Here is a 21001-nt window from a genome sequence, read left to right as displayed (position 1 = left end):
TCAATGTCCTCCCGTATCGAAGAGCCGGATCATCTTGGAGTCACAATCACAAGCTGAGACATCTGTCCCTATTCGTCAGGACTACAACATCGCCATCTGTAGTCAACGATGCAAACTAAAATGTCACAACCAACAAAGGTGGTAATGGTCTTCGATTCAGATCACCATAGCATGGCTGCCGAAAATATCTAACCTAACATTAAAGCCTTCGTGGTTCAACGGTTAGAATGATCGGCTTTCGATCGGCTGGTCACGGGTTCGACTCCGAGTGAGTCCACTACCTTTTTCTCTTTTTTCTCTTCATTTTGTTGTTATTTATTCATTCATGTACATATCTTGTGTTAATATCATTATTATTATCATTATTATCTTGAAGAAAACCCCTGAACCCGAAATCGATACTCCAAAAGCAGCATCTTGACCCACAATGATCGCTAAATTGGTGACGCAAACGCATGAGAGTCAGGATTCAAAAGCAGTGGCGGAGATCAAACTCGTGTGTCTTTTCTTACGTCCTTTGACACTGGAACACTCTATCTGTAGGACATTTCATAACTGGCACACCGGTATTATCGCACAGTATAATAGCCCCCCCCCCCCCCGCCACTTTTTGTGAAGACATGATTTTATGCGCTTATATATTTGTTTGTGCTAACGAAAACAGAGCTGTCAAATTAGTCATTTCATGATGATATTGACTTCGACCATATTTTGACCTGCTGTTTCAAAACCTCCCTGAACATGTGACGTCACTGGCGACAGATGTCACCATGCCGCCGGGCATATTGAACAGTGCAATAGGCCAATGCTATCATAAATGTTTGTGTTTGTTTGATGCGACCAGTGTACTAGTTAATTTGGCCTGGCCGTGATAGAAAGATGGTCATTGTATGATAAAATACCTTGTCCCTGGACCCTTTATTTCACAAGCAGGTTTTCCTACTTCACCGGCTGCTGAGTCTACCGAAGTTATGTTGTCCTCGATACGGGTCGTCTTCGTTCGCAATGTGTCTCTTATCGTCTTCAAATCACACCAAAGCAAATAAAGTCAGCGCGATCTCATTTCCACTGCTGCAATCTGCATTATTGTCTTTACACTGCCTTGTCTTTATAAAGAGGTTCCAATATGACATTGTCACAATTATTAATCTGAAGAATATGTGCAAATATTCCTGGGCACTGAAGCTGATGAAGACGCTATTCTGTCAGGTCACATATTATAGACAATAGGATGCTATACTACGGTAACAAAGGAAACGGACGAGGGATGGCAAGGATATGACGACTACACATCCATAGGCCTGCCGGCTGTATAATTTAGTGTGTTTACTGAAGACAACTGAGCCATCACCACATATCATCCCAGGCCTATGAGTTAAATTGTCCATGTGATCCGGAAATATCGATCTGTTATATTTATCAGTATCGCCTTGCTTGTGTGTGGCTTCTATTCAAGCCTGTGGCCTGATTGTACATCACATTGGCTTTAGAATGGACATGGACTGGAAAATGGCGGAGACGTAGAATGCATGCAGTCACGCCGTATTTTAATTAGTTCTTCACTTTGGCTATGGCCGAATTATCGTACATCCTCGAATTCAAAGTGACGTGAATGTGATAACACCATTTTCTTTCGGACGAAACTGATGGATTGAATAGGCTTTGTGATCTTTGTCGACTTTGGATACCTAAAACACGCTGTAAGCGTCCAATGATTCATCGAAAGAGTGAAGGGAGAGGAAATACATATATGAGGAAGCGTCCCGGCGACTTCCATTTTCTCCCGTGTTTTGTCTTCCCGAGGACAGTAAATTAGGATCGTTCTGAGGATATATACGGGCGGTTCGAGATAGACAGCTGAATATTGTGCTATAGAAACCAGGAAACTACAAGGTGGCTCCACATCGCAACTATGGCAATAAAAAGAAGACTAAAGAAAATCTTCCGCAGGAACTTCATCTCCAGGACGATTTATCTATTCGCCGCCGCAGCGATTTGTGTCGGAGTAATAATGCTTGTAATCTTTATCGTAAACCTCCTGGTGCCTTATTTGAGAGTCGTCTCATATGTCCAAACTGACTGTAAAACGAACTTGAAGAAGTATGCGAACTGTAGCGGGAAGAACTGTCCTAGGTCCGGGGGCTCGTCGTTCCCGTGTATTCAAATTTACACCATATTTCAAGACGAACAGAAGAAGACATGGAGTTCGTTACTCCACCAGAATGAGTACAATTTGTTTGATTACCCTACGGTAAGTACAATGTATGAACATCGGTTAAAGAGGAAGGGGCATCATGATTTAAAAGATAATAATTGGGGCCCATCCGTAACATCATCTGATACAGAGTTACCCAAGGTGGGGGAAATTGTAGATGACCCTAGTCACAAGGAGAATCAGGATTATTCTCTGGCAGATTAGGCAAAATATTGTGTATTCAGATGTGCACAGACCAAGAGCCGGGGGCAAAAGAAGGACAAGACGACGCAATTGAGATCTGACACAAATTGGCTAATGATTGTGAATTGTCCATGGGCAAAACTAAGATGGACTCCAATTCATGCTCATTTCAACTGACGAACGAAGACAATTCTCGGCAGCCCTGGAGAACTTTCCGGGCGAGGCGAAGACGCGAATCATGCTCCAAGCGTCGTCAAAGGTGACTTATGTTGCCAAGTCCCACTCGACCTACTGACTATACATATTTCAATGGGTGTATGTAAAAAGGGTATACTAAAACCGAAGACCGGGTGACTCACATAATAACTGAAGACTCTCGAAACCAAAAATTATAATAAAATACAGGTATTGGAATATAAAAGCGCTAAATCACTTAAGACATATAATTTTAGATTTACTATCACAGTGTTGTTTGTCCTCTGAGCACTTCTCGGTCGCCATTCATTGTCGATTATGCCTCATTTGTGTGCCTAGATTTTATAAAGCTGTGATTCCCGCCTCCATCCCAACTGGCCGGTTAGCTCAGTTGGTTAGAGCGTCGTGCTAATAACGCGAATGTCGCGGGTTCGATCCCCGTACTGGCCATTATTTTTTATTTTTTCCAATCGGTTATTTTAAATTTCTTTTCTCTTTTTTACACGTTTTTTATTTACTTTTCTCCCAACAATTGTAATTTTAAGCAGTTCTGATGACCTTCAATCATATTTTTTGGAAGAACAGGAAATCGGCATCCTCAAGTGGCAAGAGCAAAATGTTTGTGTTCATTTTCTGATACATCCCAGAAATAGATGGTTAGTACCAGTATGTTTCAGCTTTGTATCTCTATCATGAAGAGTTTGGAAAGCAAGTGTTTATGTTTTCATGACTCCTTTCTTTTCAGTGCTCCTTTTCTGCCTGTGCGAGATACGATTGGGAAAATAAAAAGAACATCAAGGCCTTCGAAGAAAAATACGGAAAAGACAAAACCTATAAATGTTGGTACAGTCCTACTGACCCCAACTTGTCAGTTGCTACAAAGGAGCATACAGATATGGAGCTGTTGCATTACATGCTATGGCCGTCCCTAAGTGTCTTCATTGGGACAGTTACCATACTTATCGTATACTTTATTGTTGGATGTGACATCTGGGGGCCGAGGATTGCGACAGTTATGTGGGAGAAGAGTTTGAAACGCATGGAGATGGAACAGGAGATTAAGAAGAGGACTGTGCATGGCCATGACAATCCGAACTTCAATGAGTTTTAGTCCTTAAACAATGCACTTTATAAACTATTATGGGTCATTGGGAGGTAAACGGGGGGGAGCAGATTGAAAGCAAGTGTAGTTGTTCAACAAGGAGAACATCCATTATGAAAACAAACATTTGTTAACTGAATCAACTAGGGCTAGGCTCATTTAATGGGCCTCACCTTGTTGATTCAGTTCCACAAATTTCTAACAAATGGCAGCACTGCTTGTGTACTTGGATTTTGCTTTCAAGCTCACACCAGGAACTGTTGTAGCGACTTCAGCAATTATAATAGACCGTCGCAATAGGGACAATGCTGTCGATAGGCCTACCCAATGAACCATCTATATGCAAGCTTCTTAGTAACAGAAATGACAAGATGTTATATTCATCTCAAATAAACGTCTTTATTAACCCATTATCATAAACATTAACTTTTTACACCATGACCAAACGATTGGTTTTCATAAAATTACAAAAATACTGTGGCTTATCCTTTCTTGATATTGCATACATGTTCATGTATAAATTACATACAGATACAAGAATAAACTCTATGGAGACATATCAACAGGATGGACAAATTAAGATGAAATGCTCACCAGTATAACATATTTGGTAAACATTTTCAAATAGAATAATAAATCTCGTCAATGAAGCCTAATGCAAGCATTAATGTGTACCTTGCACTAGTAACACTTAAGTTAGTCATTCCACATAATTTGGGCTGTGAGTCTACAAAAAATACACGGTGGAATGGAAATTACCGAGAGTCTACAAGAAAAACTTGGTGGAAACATCTGTATTCCATCCTTGAGATGGAAACTACCGGTAAAGACATAATACTGACAAGGCACTTTGTTCAGAAAACATGATATTGCACAGCCACTAAGAGACCTTAGGTTAATCAATCTGACCTTCAAGTTTCTTATACTTAAGACAAGGCTGACTGCTTTCTTCATTATGGAAACTACCAACGATTCCTTTAAGTACGGAATTTGGCGAAGATATGCTATTCACAAGTCATATATTGCTCCCTGAATATGTTTTGATGATTAAATATAGTTCTGACAAGGTTTTGCAAGTTTTTGACGACATCATGTCAGCCATTTCTCTATGCAGCAGTTGAACACGGTCTGATTTTTATGCCACATCACATGCTTGACCCCAGAGATGGAGTAAGTCTGGATAGCATCACGTTTCTCAAGAGTTTGGAGGCCGAACGAATCCTTTAGGTACCACTGAAATGGAGAGAAGAATTTATCATCATCATCATCATCATCATTACCAGCATCGCTGAGCCTTCTCCACAGGAGCTGTGTTAATAGACAATTGTGATGGCAAGCATTAATTTGGGATACGCATCCCTTTTATTTTACATACCTCAGTCTTCTTGTACGGAAGCACAGATTCATTTTGGTCATAAAAGCCAAACTGGCTGGAAATAAAAGAAGACAACAGTTAAAAGGTTGGTGATAGTGATTCCTTACATTTCAATAGAACTTACAAGCTCAGATCAAGGGGTTGCAGCCTGGAACGATTAACAACACAATTTTGGTACATAATCTTGGATACATTTTTGTTTGTTGTTATGCGCATGCACTGATATTCGGGTGATATGAGCAGTGCACCTAAATATGGTACAATGAACATGTTGATGAAGATCTCACAAGATGTTGCCTGAAGACAAGGAAGCTACCAACCTCGATTGCCAAGGCGTTATCACACCATCATCTGGACCACCAATCAGCACCATTTTTTTCAACCGTAAAAAGTTTTTCTTGTATTCTGAAATTTAAAAGGAAGCAGTTGTTAAATTTGAAAGTAAGTCTATGTGAACCTCACTCAGTATGGCTTAAAAGTACAAATAAGCCAACAGTGTGCAAGATTTCAAGAAGATTAACAGTTAAACGTTTGCCCATAGTATCAAAACTTGCTCAAGTCCAAAGCTATCGAGCAATGATCAACGTTCAATGTCAAATTCCAATTCCAATTGAATGTAGAAGCTTTTTAAAATCTTGCAACACTTTACCCTTCCTAATAAGAGCTTTTCTTTCATTTTATAAGCTTACCATGACTTTGTGGATTATGAGTTTGATTATTGAGCACGGCGAGAAAGACAGAATATTTCTTGTAGAGATCTTGATGATGAGGATCTGAAATAGAATTGAATCTTTTCAGATTAAAGTCCCTTTAACAGAAGTTTTCAGATGTTTATTATTTGTAAAGATAGTCACTGTAGCAATACTAGTAGTCATTTTTGAGGTCTCTCATCCAAGGTTGTGCTCATCTTGGCTTAATGATCAACATCCAGGTTGTGACCTCATTAGAAGTTCTAACTCTAGCAGTATACTGGGAAAATAATGTACGGAACTTGCGGCCAAACATACCATTCCAGTAATTGCCAATTGAGACCTCCTGCCCAGCTTCTGTGTAGAAGAACTTGTAAATATTCTCCTTCAGGTAGTTAGGGAAGAGATATTTGAGACGGTCAGTGTCTGAAAATGAGTTGTGAAAATGAGTTTGTAAAGTGAACTGATCCTTGTATTCTTGTTGTGACTTTGTCGTCAAATGACCAATTTGGGACAAATGGAAAATATATTTAAACACACCAGAATCTGTTTCCATGCAACACAGTAACGATTCGAATTAATTCTACTGCAATATTGTGGAACATTTGAATGGGGGGATAAAGAACCTTTTAACATTTTAACCCCTTAAACATTTGATATCACTGCTAGATTGAACATGCACCAATATGCTGATTTTCTTGGCATTGCTTTCATTCATCGATAAAGGGAAGTATGTTCTCGTGAGAAAAAAGTAATTAAATTCTGGTCATGTCTTTTGGAACTATTTTCCTGGTAGAATCAATGAAAAAGCATAGGCCCTTGGTTATCTTAGGTTTGACTGGGTTTATACTTGTTAATAACATTAAACATGCCTGGACCAGGAATATAATAATTGCTTATCTATTGAAGTCCTGTGATCTTGTACAAACACAAATGGGAAAATTGAGATTTCTTAGCAAAGTCATGCTTTTTAAAGTCAAGGTCTTCCTTTTTAAAACATGCCATGAAATGGAGCACTTCCTGGTACACTATCCAAAAACAAGATCCTTCGTATAACAATTTTTTCTTTATTTTCTTCAGACAACACAATGATAATATGTCATCCCTAGGATGATATAGGTGGAGAACTTCAGAGGAAGAAAATATGTTTACCAAGGTTGCCTGCTGGTGGTTGAACTATGATTTTAAATATAAATTGAAATGTTACATGTAGGAGAACCTTAACTCTTTGAAAATAAAAATGGCGAAATTATTTCTTGTGACTGAAAAACTATTTGAAACTTTGTAATCTGCAAAAATAAGAATCAAGAAAATTCGGTTATTATGTCAAGTCATATCACAATGACAAAACATTTTAGTTCCTGGAAAAAAATCCCATTTTCAAGTGGGAACAATTCATTACTTCCAGTACTTTTTGTGTTGCTTTTTAAAAAACAGGAGTTTCAAGTTGTTCAGGGTTGCAGACTGAGGGACATGTTGGCGATATTCGAGACATGCCCCAACCTGAGTGATTGTGATAATGAATGGAACCTACCTCCATACTGCCCACCCTGCGGCGAACTCAACGATATGAACGTATCTACATTGTGGTCTGGCATCGTCTCTAAGATTCCACGACAGGTTATCCCTCCTGAAAATAAATTTCATTTTTGGATTTCAGGTCACGGTAAATATAGTCAAACTTCTATTTTGAACCGGGGCCCTCCGGATTATATGGCAATCACTCTACCATTACCAATAGTGCAAAAGGGATAGTCCCTTTGGCCTTGACCACCACGTCAGCAAGGTTTTCCTGGTATCATAGTGACCAAAATGGCCTGTACCGTAGCAAAAGTGTTTAAGATCTTCTTACCTTGGGAATAACACAATAAGTGAACCCCATCTTTACTGTTCTTCATGACTTTACGTATCTGCTTAGTAATTAGGTCAACTTGTAACCACAAGGGGGCGATGCTTGTCAGAAATTCACTGAACATCTCAATTTTGGTAACATTGGTCCCTGGATGAGCCTAAAAGAAAAATGAAATTCACATTTTGAATGGTTTTTTTTCCTAGCCTTCACAGTTTTCCCAAAATAGCTTTCAATAACCTCACCTTTTGAATCATCAACTCAATATCTGTTAAGCGTTCTCCTTTTTCAAAAATACCATGCAATAAAATAACAGGTTTATAACCATGTCCAACGATGAAACAGTCAAGCCCCACAAATAAAATCAACAGACGTTTGCTAAGTCCCTTCATCCTGAAATCTGGTTCGCTCCCGTGTCCCCGTCACCGGAATCGAAAAGATTTCTGCCAATTAAAATCTGCAGGACATTGTCCATTCATTTCAATTCAACCCTGGATATCATCAAATTTCTGAAGTATAACTTTTAGAATGACCTGGTCTTTGCCTCCTGGATTTTGATCAACTGGTATAAAGTACACTTTTAGAGTTTGTTATCATTTTATTGCAGAGTTGTAATGCCAATCCAGTCAAAGTTACAAGCATGCATAATTAACATTATCTCATGTACTAGTTTAATGAACCGAATTTCACTTTTTTTAATGTCAATTGTTTTTTAATGGTATTACAATAACTGATCACTACACATGTACAAATAGGCCTAGCCTTATTTTATGATATCAAAATTGATACGAAGAATGTCATGCAAGTATCAACTTGCTACTTAGACCTTATTTCTTAAGCAGTAATAACAATGCCAGTTTGTTTTAACTAGAACAGTACTTTAAGTGTTATTGCCCTTGAATATATGTTTCACAATGAATAATGATCATGGAACAATATGTAAGTTTGTCTCCACTAGTAGTAGTGGTTTCGTGCACCACGCTCCTTGAATACATAATTTGTGCCATCTGCGGAGGTGGTCTCTGGGCGCAACCCCCCCCCCCAGGATCTGGACCTGTGGCCTTGTAGTTGATGTGTCAGAAAGGCCAAAGATTGTTGAAAGAACTTGAGCTGGTCCTTGTGGACAATTTTCATTACTAGCAAATTTTACCCCGTGGCATAGGTCTTTTGGTGGTGAGCAGTTGAGGGGTTGGGGTTAGATGTGTTTACCTGTGATTAAAGGACCTCCTTGAAAACGATGTTGGTGATGTATTCTGGGTGTTTGGTTTGGCACTGCAAGATCTTGATATTGTTGGGGTTGCCGACACGGCTCATGGCGACATAAAGTTGGCCATGTGAGAAGAAGTCTTTGGTGAGGTAGAGGCCGATTTTGACAGGGCGTTTGTCCTTGTGCCTTGTTGGCCGTCATGGCGAAACATGGTCTTATTGGGAACTGACGACGTGTCATCTTGAAGGGAAAGATGTTATCCGATGGGGATATAGGAATGCGTGGAATGAAGATGGTCTTGCCTTGATGGACTCCCATGGCGACTGTGGCTTCGATGACATGTGAGTGGAGCGATTTGGTGATGTAGCGCGTGCCGTTGCTTGTCATTATTGCTGTACAGTGTAGTGATATACTCAGTATCAATACAGGATAGTGTACTCTAGGGCCTACCTTGGCTTACCTTTAAAATTTTGGATTCAATATCTGGAAGTTCATTTGGATTTGGAAATACACCATGCATCAAGATCACTGGCTTGAAACACATTACAGAAACAAGACATCCTAATGATACAAATAGGAACACACGAAAATTAAGGTTTGTCATCTTCTCCATTTGGTGTTTGGATGGGATTTGGAGAGCATTTCTGTGAACATGCTTGCCCCAGTTACATAAAATTATGCGTAGCGTCCTGGGGACGAGGATACCTTGTTAAAGTGTTTCTCTCATCACTGCTCATCGAACACGCAAGACGGGTAAAGGGGACGGTGATGTACTAGGTGGCATGTATTGTATAGCTAGTGAGTGTGGAGAGATGCGAGTTGGTACCAGATATAGTTAATGGTGATGGTATTGAGGTCAATACAATGCAGTGGAATAATCCAGGGTTTTAATACGTTGATTTGCGACCACAACTCGGCTCGGGACGACCTCCTTTACGAGATGTCTCCTTTAATCGACGGCAGTACTGACTGCGCCATCTATGCATAATTGGATACACCAATTTTGATGACATCTGGAATCGAGATTGGACATTGACCAAAATGGCTGCCCTGGGAGGTGGAGTCGGTTCAATATTTGCCTAATTTTGACACAGTTTTACACGAATCTGTAAGGGTTACACTCAATCATAACTATCCTAAGTAGAGTAGTTGATTTAGTTTATCAAACAGTGTAGTTGCCAGGCTGCATCAAGCTGTGGTTTTTGAGTTTGCAGTGATTTGTTTTCACCAAATATCTGTATAGGTCAAAATACACAGTCATGTTATGTACATGAATACATTGTAATACATTGTATAGCAATACAAACATGGTACATATATATTGCAAGCTGATTTTTCTTCTTTTTGCTTCTTCCCTAATTCGATCTTATCGCTCAGGACATTCAGATGCTTCTCCAGTGACCCTGACTGTCTATAGCCTAGGCCTACTACTGGTTTTTTTACATGTACCACTGGTTGGTCCCTATTCATTAATTCATGAATTGTAATTTCATCTTAAATCATTCCAGTCGTTACTTTCAAAGATCCATCCAAAATGGCTGGAACTGAAGAAGTTCTTGATCTGATACGTCATCTGAAACAGGAGCGGTTGTTTGTCAATGCAGAGAAGGAGCAGCTTCAGCAGCTAAATGAGCAGGTAAACAGAGAAGCTACCGAAGTTTGATGCTGCTAAAGCTCGTCAGGGGTTGAAAAATTCATTTGGTCCTGGGTTCGAACTTATTTTTAGAACCGAGCTCTGATTCCGTGGGGGGGGGGGGGCTATATTTAATTAGAAAGTGTCTTTTTCACATCCTTTAGTGCCAACTGAACCTGCACTGCATGTAGACGATGAGAAGTTTCCCGAAACAACCTGAGAATTAACAATCCTTTCATTGAATTGAGTGTGGTTATCGAATTATGTTTTGTATAATTTCAGGTGATAAAAACAGCAGAGAAGTTATGTCACTTGGCGTTCATCGCCCACCTCCAACATTCCAACCTAGACAGCCTCGTCTTTTCCACCGGAAATGAGGTCCGTTCGTCAGCATGCTGTCACCAGGCCAACCTACATGAGACGATAAACTTCATGGATGGATACAAGTACCTCAGTTACCATGATCAGAAGTTTGGTGACTTCATTCGAAAGTTCCGTGCAAGTCCGAAACTGGTGGCAACGTGTTTAGTCCTTGGTGAGAAACAAAGCTACGAGTTGATGCAGTCGGTGGTTAGCACAGCAATGGTGTCTGTTTATGGTCTGTGCGTCATGCAAGAGGACGACCGATTCGTTCTGAGGATTTTGAAAGAAATGATAGAGCAGCAACTAGTACCACACGACAACCCTCACCGTTTACTTAGAAAAGGATCATGTGCTTTCAGCAAAGTCTACAAGCTAATGAACGAGGGTTTGTTTTCTGCAAAGCTGTTTCTGACTGCGGCGCTACATAATCCAATTATGCGGCTGCTGATGGAGGACGAGTGGTTCTACGACATCGATCCTGAGAAGGCATTGATACGCTTCCCACAGTCGGAAAGCCAACGGCGTTTCGGACAACCCGGGGACCCATCCTACGAACAGAAGTTAGCAGAATACCGTGCTGTCACATTGAATAAACTTGTCTTGTTGACAAACAGATTCATCAATAGTATCAAGCGCAACATGTTCTGTTTTCCGCAAAGTTTGATGTGGATTGCCTCGCAACTTTATCGGGCGATCACAAAGTCAGAAAAGACAGATGCTGCAGCTGCTCGAGTGATGTGTGCCGACTTAGTCTTTACCTTCTTCATCTGTCCGGCAATCTGCGATCCTGAGCCGTATGGTATTACATCTGATGTCTCTATTAGTTACATCGCCAGACATAATCTGATGCAGGTGGCACAGATTCTTCAAGTCCTGGCCATAACGAGATATGAGGACATGGACCCCAAGCTGATGGACTTGTATGGGAAGTTTGAGAAGGTAAGTAGATCTAAGTGATTTTTATAACAAAACAGCTAGAATAGTTCAATTCCAAACCAAGCTAAACACTACACTGAGATTTTTAGAACCATTTCGACATCCTCATGTATAGAAGGAGACACTTCATGTTATAATGAGGAATTTACAGATGTCTCTTTTTGTTGCAGGATTGCATGTCATCACTGTTGGACTCGATGCTGAGTGGACCTCTATCGGAGAGTCCACCTGCCCCCCATATTCAGCTGGAGGGGGTCTCCCGCACTGCTGTTCTGATTAGACCAACCGAACTTCAAAATTTGGTGAGTTCTGTCCCCCCCCCCCATCAAATTGAATCCTGTCAAAAAAACTTGGACTGATGGTTGTGTAATCTCGAGAAACCAATTGCATTTAGTAAAATTATGTCCAAACTCTCTTAATGCATTCTGAACTGTTCCTTTCAAATTTTAGGTTGAGTTCCTGAGAGGTCTTGTCGCCAACATGGAGGAAAACGAGCCTGACCGCAAGGAATTAGAGGCATTGCTTAGTGGTCTTCCTGCATCGTTGCTGCATCCAAGTACTTCTGGCCTAACACCGACATCTTCACCAGGACACACTCCACCTGGTACACCCGGCAGTGGCAAGAAGACACAAAAAGGTATGCATCATAAGGATAAATTGTGACTCATTGACTGAAATCAAAATTTTGCAGGACGCAGGATCTTGCAAAATGGTGTTGCATGGATATATAAGGCGTACAAAGGATTAGTTTAAATACCTCTTGTTCTAAAACTAATCACAAAAATTAAACTTGATAAGTGATATAAATTGTATGGAATGTATTTCATTTGAAATATCTTCATGTACGGATTCATTCAGTTAAGCCTATCAATACCACAAGAGTAGATATGCTAATAAGTATTTTGGAAGTTATTCAAACTGTTCCTCATCATTGGCAGAAAATGCATTGATAGTGAAACTTTTCAAAGGTAAGGATAAGGATATCTATGGGTACATGGGTGTACAGCACATTAACTGGTCAAGTGGTATCAGAAATATTGTTGGTGGTGTTAAAACCTGCATGTAGTTGGAGAAGAGCAGTTTAATGAGTCTGTCCAGTTTACTTTGATAAGTCTTGGGAGGATTTTATTTTGATCAGAACTTGGTGCTATGTTGCCTAGCTTTTACTCTCTTAATCTGGTTTGGGTTCAGGATGGTGTCAAATTAGTTTGTAAGGTGTTCAATAGTTTCCATGCAGAATCAATTTTGAGTTTATAACCAAAAAAAGTTCTGAAATTGCCCTTAAAATACTGTTTTAACAGCTTGGGACTGCACCATAGCATTCCTTTGATTTGTAAATTTGATCTTTTAAATCATTTTCTAGAGAAAAAAGACAAGAAACGAAGCGCTAATCTGACAGTCCCTGATGACGGTGATGACTTGAGTGACACAGATGCAGGCACCCTGGAAGACGTCCTTGTCATTCCAATGGAGGCTCCGGCAGATTGTCCTGGCATGCTCGGTGAACTCAAGGTGGGTATTAGGAAGATGTAAACAAATTGTGCACTGGATCCTGTCTGTTCAGATTATACCATTGTGAGAGACCAGTGGCATCTGACAGCCGTTTTCTTTCTTGATGTTTTAAGGTGTTGGAACAAGAGTGTTTAGAGAACCGAAAGACAACTCACAACATCTATCCCGGCAATGAACAGATCGTCGAGGAACCAGAAGTCACAGAAAAACGGACCAGATTCTCTTTGTCACATGATCAAGATTCCATCGGAAACACCAGCGATAACATTGAAGCCGTCTCTGAAGGTAATTTTTGCATTACCGCAATTTAGAAAATTTATTGTTGATTAATTTGAGGCCATAACTTTTCCTCATAAGGACATTTCTGACTCTGTAGTGCTGAGCCAGAACTTTTTGTTTTTGTTAGAAAGTTCACAGGCATTAGTTGTGCAGGTACTAAGAATTCTGGCCAAGCTTGGACTCAAAAGTATTTTGGGTTTTTTTCAGTTTTTTGCTCTTGGCACACATCCTTGCTTCTTCCATCTTATTTTCCTTGTTACTTAATAAATTCACCATTTAGTTTTCTCAATAGGTTGCTCCAGCCATTCCGTCGGCTCCGAAGACCTGGAAGTCGAGAACGAAAATGACAATGACAACCTCTCCGATATGATGTCTGCTAACGTCAGCGGGCGCGGTACACCAAGTATCAGCGGCCGGGATACGCCGTTATCACAGGTGTCCCAAGGGGAGATTGAGGAAAGAGAGGAGCGCGAGCCACGCCGGGTACCGGATCTGCCTGTGACTGTACAGAAACGAAATCGAGAGGATGTGACCGACAGATTTGGGAAGTTTGACATCAAAAACGAACTGGAGAGTATGTTATTTTACTATGCCATTCTTCGTCTACTTTTGTCCAGACTCAACAATACCCTGTCAAGACCAGAATTGCCTGTAAAAATCACTGTACTGTAAGATGTCATCAGTGCAAATGCTCTGAATTGTCCAGTTTCATACAGGCCTTTATATTTCACTCTCCACTATTCATTTACAAAAGATTTTTGATAGTGGTGCGTGTAGGAAAATGGTAATAATACTTACACTTTGGACTCCTGCTTTGCAGAGGACGAAATCAAATCTACTGTTAGTGACACTTGGAGTACAGATGTTCTCGCTAGTGACTCTGAACCACCAGAGGCTAACCAAATGGACCGGCTGGAGGAGGTTGCTGAGGAAATGGCGAGGTCGAACCTGCTCGGAGTTCAGGAAGTGAGTTGAATAAATATGGATTCTTTCTCAACTGCTATCTTGCTTAAATGGTGTGTGATATTAATCTTTTTTGTGTTGAAAGTTGATCAGACCCCTCTCTGTTAAGAATACATTGCAGCCCTTAAAAATCATGATATGACTGTCATTTTCAGATTTATCCAATCTCTTAACACTCTTAAAGAATTTCGGCAACAGGATTTTCAATGAACTGTATTGTACTTATTAACTTTCCTTGCAGAACATTCTGTTGCAGGTTTCGGAGGTCTCAGAGACGGCCAGTGATGCTTGGAGTACCGACGTCCTCGCAAGCGACACGGATGAGAAACAAGCTGAACGTCTGCTTGAGCTGGACCAGGATGATATCAGCATCAGCAGCAAGAGCCAGGGTCCTGATGACTCAGAAGTTGAATACAGTGAAGAGACACCACAGGCCTCGGGTGAGTTGACTCTTCTTCATTTCTTCCTTTTTAGGTCGTCAGAGAAGTAGGTTTTTGTTCCATAAATCATATTTTACTCTTTAGTATGGTTTGGATGTGGATACACAATTATTTTCTATCAGTTGAATTTATCATTTTTCTTTCACTAGGTGGAGCCAGCCCAGCAGACGGACTCCAAGGGCTAGAAAACCTAGGTGCTGTTGGTGGAGTTGACCTGTCTTCTAGACCATTCCTAACCCACCCCAAGAGTAATGCCTATGTGCGTTTACCCAGGCCAGACCGCTTCAGCGACCGATGTTCAAATGACTCAAACGAGGATTCACCGCGTTCAGTTTCGGATATCATCAACAGCCATAACTTTCCTACGACTGATGACTCAAAACGGCAACGACTGTCAGCATCCTTGAAAGACGTCGATGGTCATGTTGATCATGTGATTCAAATCATGGACCCGGACAGTTTGATTTCAAAGACGGGCTTCAAAGCGAAAACAAAGCGTACATCTAACGAAAGAGATTTCAGTTCAGCGCAAGAACAAAGACGTATTGTAATAATCGAAAATGATAACAGTGCTGAACGCCCTGATGAACTATCCGCTGGCGGCATTCCAGAAATCATTCATCACCCAGACAGGGATTCTGGGATAGCTGAGACGCCACAGGAAGAGCAGAAATCTGCTATTGATCAGTTAGTTGATGATATCTCGCAAGGCTTGAAGATTTCTGAGCAGCAGAATATAACGATTCATCCTAGTCGGTTGTCAGCGACGATATCGCTGTTTGATCCCTTACTGCAGGAGAGTGATACAGATCCAACTGGGCAAAATGAGGAGACGAATTTGAACCTCGAAGGAGTAGCAGAAGGGGTAAGCCAATGGGATTTGATGAAATCACTTTGACGTCTTTACGTCTTACTGTTGTTCTTAAGAGTTCTTTGCGATTGATGTCACAACCTACAAACTTGTTATTTTTTTAACTTGCAGATTGATTCAAACCATCTTCAGAGTGGGGAATTGGTTGTGAAAGCTCATAGTTATACTGTGAGCCATATTCCTGTCCCTCCTACCCTTGAAGTTGGTGGTCCCATTTTGAAGTCTGGGTCAATGATGGTGTCCCCATCTGATAAGGTAGGAAAGAAAATTATTTCATTCTGGAGGCCTCTTCAAATGATGGGAACATCTAGAGTGCCAGAAACCTACTCTATAACTACAAGGAAATTGTTGAAGTGAAATCTTTAAAAGTTGTCTCTGTTAAACTGTAGATTTCTTAGAGTTACCAGACCTGACTCTGACCTTGCTGGCTCCTGTCTTTAGTCTCCCTTTAAGTGTATTCAATCAACCAAAATATATTCTAATCTTCCACTTTCAGGAGGATCAAGCAGGTGGCAAGAAAATTAGTTTCTTTAAAAGTTTTAAGGAGAAGTTCAACAAAGGTAACATATAGATTTGCTATTCTGTTTGTGTTATTCAAATGTTGCTTTGGCCAAGTCAAAATTAGAGAAGTGCTGATCACTCTTTGAGATGATATTGATCTTTAAACAATTGTTGTGGCTTTGCTAGGGACACATGTAGCATTGGAAGACTTGTCATTGCTGACAATGAAAATGTGACTCATTCATGTAGAAGTAATGCATGAATATACATATCTTCTTTGTTGTTCTGTTCCAGGAGCTAAGAGGAAGGGTAGTGGGAGCAGCTCGAGGTCTGATGAGGGTGTCCTCATCAACATGGATCGAGGCAGCAGTGATTCAGGCATGATTGCTGGAGTACGCTTTATGGGCTCTCCCGACACAAATCAGGGTAGGTAAAAAAATTCGTTCAAAAGGGGATTTAACCCATTCGTACTGACTTCCTATGGTGTCAACTGAGGCTGATCAGAGTGTAATTTGTTTGTTAAAAATGTAATTTTCTTGTTGTACCATGTTGGACATGTATCTGTTAACTACTCGCGTGTTGGGTTTGGCGATTGTTCTTTTTATTTCAGCTTGCACACAAAAGATGTCAGTGCTGGGTTGTTTTCATCGCCACCTGTCCAATTGTGCATCTGTTCATCTGTCGGTGCACGCATTTGTGAATGGGTTTTAAGCTAATTTGAGATGGTTCCAAAATGTTAGTTTTCTCTTGTCAGAAACAAGTGATGACATCTTGGACAAATACCGCAAGAAACCCCAACCAGATGCTCAAGGTGCCAGCGGGGACATGCATCTCCTCGAACCAGTCCGAGGTCCACGCGATAACATCGTTGAGGACGAGGTTGAAGGACCACCAATGTACGATCCTGATAATTTGGAAACGTGCCAAGCATTCCACGATGCCAAGAAGAAATTACGGATGGTGTTTAGTACGGCAGATTTCCAGACATTGCCTTGGTCATTCAGCGCTACAAGGCGCCTCAGCCAGGTAAATTTGAAACTAGATACACATGTGTATAACTTGATAGTGTTGTCAAAGACTATTAAATAGTGAAACGTTATTGATATGGCTAGATGTTTTTAAAATATTTTGTTTCTATCATCTTTCTACTTTCCTCAGGTTGCCCAAGGCTGCAAGGAGAATGACAGGAAGGATAATGACTTGGTGGCAATGCTGAGAATGCAGCTTGCCGAGGCGATAAATCTCCAGGATAAAGACTTGATTGCTCAACTGCATGAGACAATACGCTGTGTCAGACAGTTTGACCATGATGGGTAAGTTAAACACGAAATTGACTCGAAGTGACTCGGGTTTTCAGCCATCGATTTCAGAGGACAGTGTTGTGGTACGTGATTTTGGCTACTGAAACCAGTCGGAATCGGAGCTATATAGTCTCCTAATCATCATGATTATCCATCTTTCAGGACTAAGAAGCTGATCCGGTCCCTTCGTGACGACTACAAGAATAGAACTCCGTACATTTCCTATCTGGTGCGATGTCGACAAAACCTGCTGTCCACCCAGGCGCATCTGGAGAGATTATTATATAGAATTGAAAGGTAGGTTTAGGTTTGTTCTAGCTACAGCCAGCATCTTCACTGTTTAATGTTTTAGGTCTCATGGGCAACTTTCAGCATTTATTTATATCATGTTTTCTGATACATATATCTTTGATATTTCAGGGACAAAGAAATCTGTGGTAAACACTTGGTGTCTGTCTGTGTTCGGATCTTCATTGAGAGGAGAGAGAAGGGTGTCTTGCGATTCATGGCCGAGTTCCAGCGACTAACTGTGTCAGACGAGAGGGCTGATTTAGTCGAGAAATTCTTAGACAGTTTATATAAGCATATGCAGCAGGATCCAATGTGGCAAGGTGCGTCAAATAATAATGTGTTATTGCTTGATCATTTATCTTAATGTATTCTTCCTGTCTTTGAAGGCGATTTTTTTATGTTGATTTCATTGTCAATTCTTCTTTGTTTTGCAGCTGCCAGTGATAACCAACTAGAAGAGGGTCAGTTAGCCATAGAACGTTACATAATGAGTAGGATTTACACACATGCCATGTGCCCCAATGGTGATGGCGACTTCCACAGAGATTTGTGAGTACCTAATTTTCCTATGCCCCTGTAAAACAATATCTTACGTTTACCGAAGCTGATGAACTGTTATGATTCAGCATCTAATCTACCACTACTTTTGAAGATAGACCAATGAATTTCTGGTTGGAGTGCATGCAACATGAGGTCTTGCCTATACTCAATATCCTGAGCACAACAAATAAATGTCCTATACTCCGTGTTTGGAAAGTTTATCGATGTTCTTTTCATACATGTACTTCTTTCAGAATTCTCTCCCAACACATCAAGAAACTTTCCAGTGTTATAACACCTAGTCATCCAGATTTACGAATTCCGAAGTTCTACCATTCAGAGTGTCCCTGGCCGTCTGCTCAAGCTGAGATATACCTTATAAATGCTTATAAGGTACGTTCATTTTCATCTTGATGGGGTTGGTAGACCAGAGGGGGAACAAATTTGCTACCCTTTCAATTTCATATCTATCCTTTTGCTGGTGGTGTCCCCAAATACATTCAGGTATTATGAATTCATCAATGGCAATGCCTGTTGTGTCAAATCTTACCTACGTATGATATGTCATTCTTTCAATTTCAGACTCCAAAAGACAAACTTAAGTGTGTCCTAAATTGCTCATCAACGATAATGAACTTGCTGAGCATGGCTAGTGATAAGTCTGTGCCAGCCGCTGATGACTTTATGCCTGTTCTAATATTCGTCTTAATCAAGGCAAACCCGCTATGTCTGTTATCCACGATACAGTATGTCAACAGCTTCTACGAAAAGAGGTTGTGTGGAGAGGAACAATATTGGTGGATGCAATTTTCAGCTGCCGTAGAGTTTATCAAGACCATGGATTATAATGTGTAGGATTACGTGAAAGTCTTGATAACCACTTCTTTACCCACTGGAAGAATAGAACCCTTAAACTGCGACCATCCAAGGATGGCATCCAGTGGAATAAAAAGAGTACTCATTTAGTTTTACATGAAGATTTAAATTGACCAGGGACAAAGCAGTTGGGGTCTTCATACTGAAACCTGTATTCTTTACCACAAAACTTGTTCACAATATGACTTTACATATAGGCTTTGCAGTTCTGCACCCTGCAGAAGATTTTTGAGTGAAAGATTAGGCTGAGCCTGCAATGTTTTAACTGTGTCCTAATCTGATAGTATTCAAAGTTGTTGTTCATTATCAATGCAAATTTTCATGAATGTGTTTTAAGAATGAAGTCCATGTTTAATCAGCCTATTCAGGGTTTTGTAATAGGATAATGAAGAAAGGTTCTATTCAGCTGAGCAGAAAATACCCCAAACTTCTGTTTGGCATTTAAAGGCGGAAGTGATTTGATCATGCAATATCTGTTTATGCCTGAATTGTAGCTCAAAAATGTTTTGTGCTGCAATTGAGTCGAAAGTTTTTTGTACTGCGTTCAGTTTTGTGGTAACCTCCTTGTTTACTAAAATCCATAGGACTGTAGGCAATTGGGTCACTGGTTTGCCAGACCTTATCTACTAGATAGAGTCTGGGAAATGAGACGGTTGACATTCCAATCTCTACTGGTTTGTACGTGTATAATGTACTAGTTCAGTTTGATTTCCAACATTAGTTATAATTTGAGGTAACTTTTCCAGGTGTTCTGTTTTTTCCAATTTTGTCACCTTGGAGCCCTTGAACAGATTTTTTCCATCACATTCAGTTCTTAGATAGTAAAAGCTTCATGTGCAGTTGAGTTGACTCTTAAGGTTTGTTACATTTAATTGGTGCAAAACATATTGTGTAAGAAGGAATTCACTTCTGTCATGTCTGTTGCTAAATTGGCAAATATTTTTGTTACTGATATTTTGTAGATTTTATAAGTTTGAATAAAAAATCGAGGCTAGTAATTTGAGCTTATGTTAAAGAGAATAGCAGCATTGAATATCTAGTCATATTGGTATTTGATAGTACGTAATTACTGTTTGCTACAGAAAAAGTAGCTGTGAATTTGTTTTAAATAAAAGCCGAGTTGTAGCTTAGTTTTTTAACTTTTGACTCCTAACATTGTGAGAGATGTGACATGCTACACCATTAATTTCTGTTAGTGTTAAAGAAGGTCAGGATTTTTTAGCTGGTTTTGTTAACTTGAACCCTTGTGTCATTTTCAGCTTACATGCAGGTCTACTTATCTTGTATCTGTTTATACCCAATGACGTATGTATCATGTCGCGTGGCTGTTCAAAGTTTTATTTTCACAATTTTCTTTCACAACTGTTTTTAATTTCAACCAAACTGCAGATGTTGCATTCGACGTACTGTAGCAGTGTGCCTTTTCTGTTGGTAATTTTTTTGCATCTGATGTTCTGTGCATGGTCTAGCAAACGGTACGGCCATGACAGACCTCGCAGATTTGAGAGCCAGATAACTGTGGAATCCTGGTATGTGTAGTTCTAAAAATACTGTTAAATCTGTACAATGTATGCTGATGCTGTACATGCTAAGTCCTGTATAAAGTTTTTTGTGCATAAAATTGGATCAAAAGGAGTAATTAAGAGTGCCAAATAAACACACAATTATGACATTAAATAT

The 21001-nt window shown here is 40.2% G+C and overlaps 2 protein-coding genes and 1 non-coding gene across 7 annotated transcripts; 2 read left to right on the top strand and 1 right to left on the bottom strand.

The window, feature by feature from the left end:
- The first annotated feature begins 2969 nt into the window (after nt 1–2969).
- On the top strand, nt 2970–3043 carry Trnai-aau (transfer RNA isoleucine (anticodon AAU)). The gene has a single exon. It is a non-coding gene; the product is annotated as a tRNA-Ile (tRNA).
- A 1450-nt stretch (nt 3044–4493) lies between these two features.
- LOC135501895 (lysosomal thioesterase PPT2-A-like) lies at nt 4494–9556 on the bottom strand. 2 transcript variants are annotated; one of them, XM_064794317.1, is made up of 9 exons: nt 9276–9556; nt 7612–7768; nt 7294–7389; nt 6912–6935; nt 6078–6185; nt 5760–5843; nt 5391–5475; nt 5071–5125; nt 4494–4928 (listed from the first exon to the last, which is right to left on the bottom strand). In XM_064794317.1, the coding sequence occupies exons 1-9, from the start codon at nt 9426–9428 to the stop codon at nt 4785–4787; spliced, it is 906 nt and encodes a 301-aa protein (XP_064650387.1). In that variant the 5' UTR covers nt 9429–9556; the 3' UTR covers nt 4494–4784. The 2 variants fall into 2 exon arrangements, with proteins under 2 accessions (XP_064650387.1, XP_064650388.1); XM_064794318.1 differs by lacking the exon at nt 6912–6935 and having other exon boundaries at nt 9276–9553.
- A 266-nt stretch (nt 9557–9822) lies between these two features.
- LOC135501894 (GTPase-activating protein and VPS9 domain-containing protein 1-like) lies at nt 9823–20998 on the top strand. Of its 4 annotated transcripts, none has more exons than XM_064794315.1 (21): nt 9823–9923; nt 10324–10451; nt 10731–11750; nt 11918–12049; nt 12198–12384; nt 13111–13259; nt 13373–13544; nt 13819–14112; nt 14359–14504; nt 14758–14941; nt 15091–15806; nt 15924–16067; nt 16309–16372; nt 16608–16739; nt 17068–17339; nt 17472–17626; nt 17777–17911; nt 18035–18225; nt 18340–18454; nt 18700–18838; nt 19028–20998. In XM_064794315.1, exons 2-21 carry the CDS (start codon nt 10350–10352, stop codon nt 19298–19300), a joined length of 4722 nt encoding a protein of 1573 aa, XP_064650385.1. In that variant the 5' UTR covers nt 9823–9923; nt 10324–10349; the 3' UTR covers nt 19301–20998. The 4 variants fall into 4 exon arrangements, with proteins under 4 accessions (XP_064650385.1, XP_064650382.1, XP_064650386.1 ...); XM_064794312.1 differs by having other exon boundaries at nt 14743–14941; XM_064794316.1 differs by having other exon boundaries at nt 9824–9923; nt 13831–14112.
- Nucleotides 20999–21001: the final 3 nt, after the last annotated feature.

The sequence above is a fragment of the Lineus longissimus genome, chromosome 17 (assembly GCF_910592395.1).
Source record: "Lineus longissimus chromosome 17, tnLinLong1.2, whole genome shotgun sequence".
In the NCBI taxonomy this organism is placed as follows: domain Eukaryota; kingdom Metazoa; phylum Nemertea; class Pilidiophora; order Heteronemertea; family Lineidae; genus Lineus; species Lineus longissimus.
Note: the sequence above shows the minus strand (reverse complement) of the source record. Positions and strands in the feature narration are given on the sequence as shown.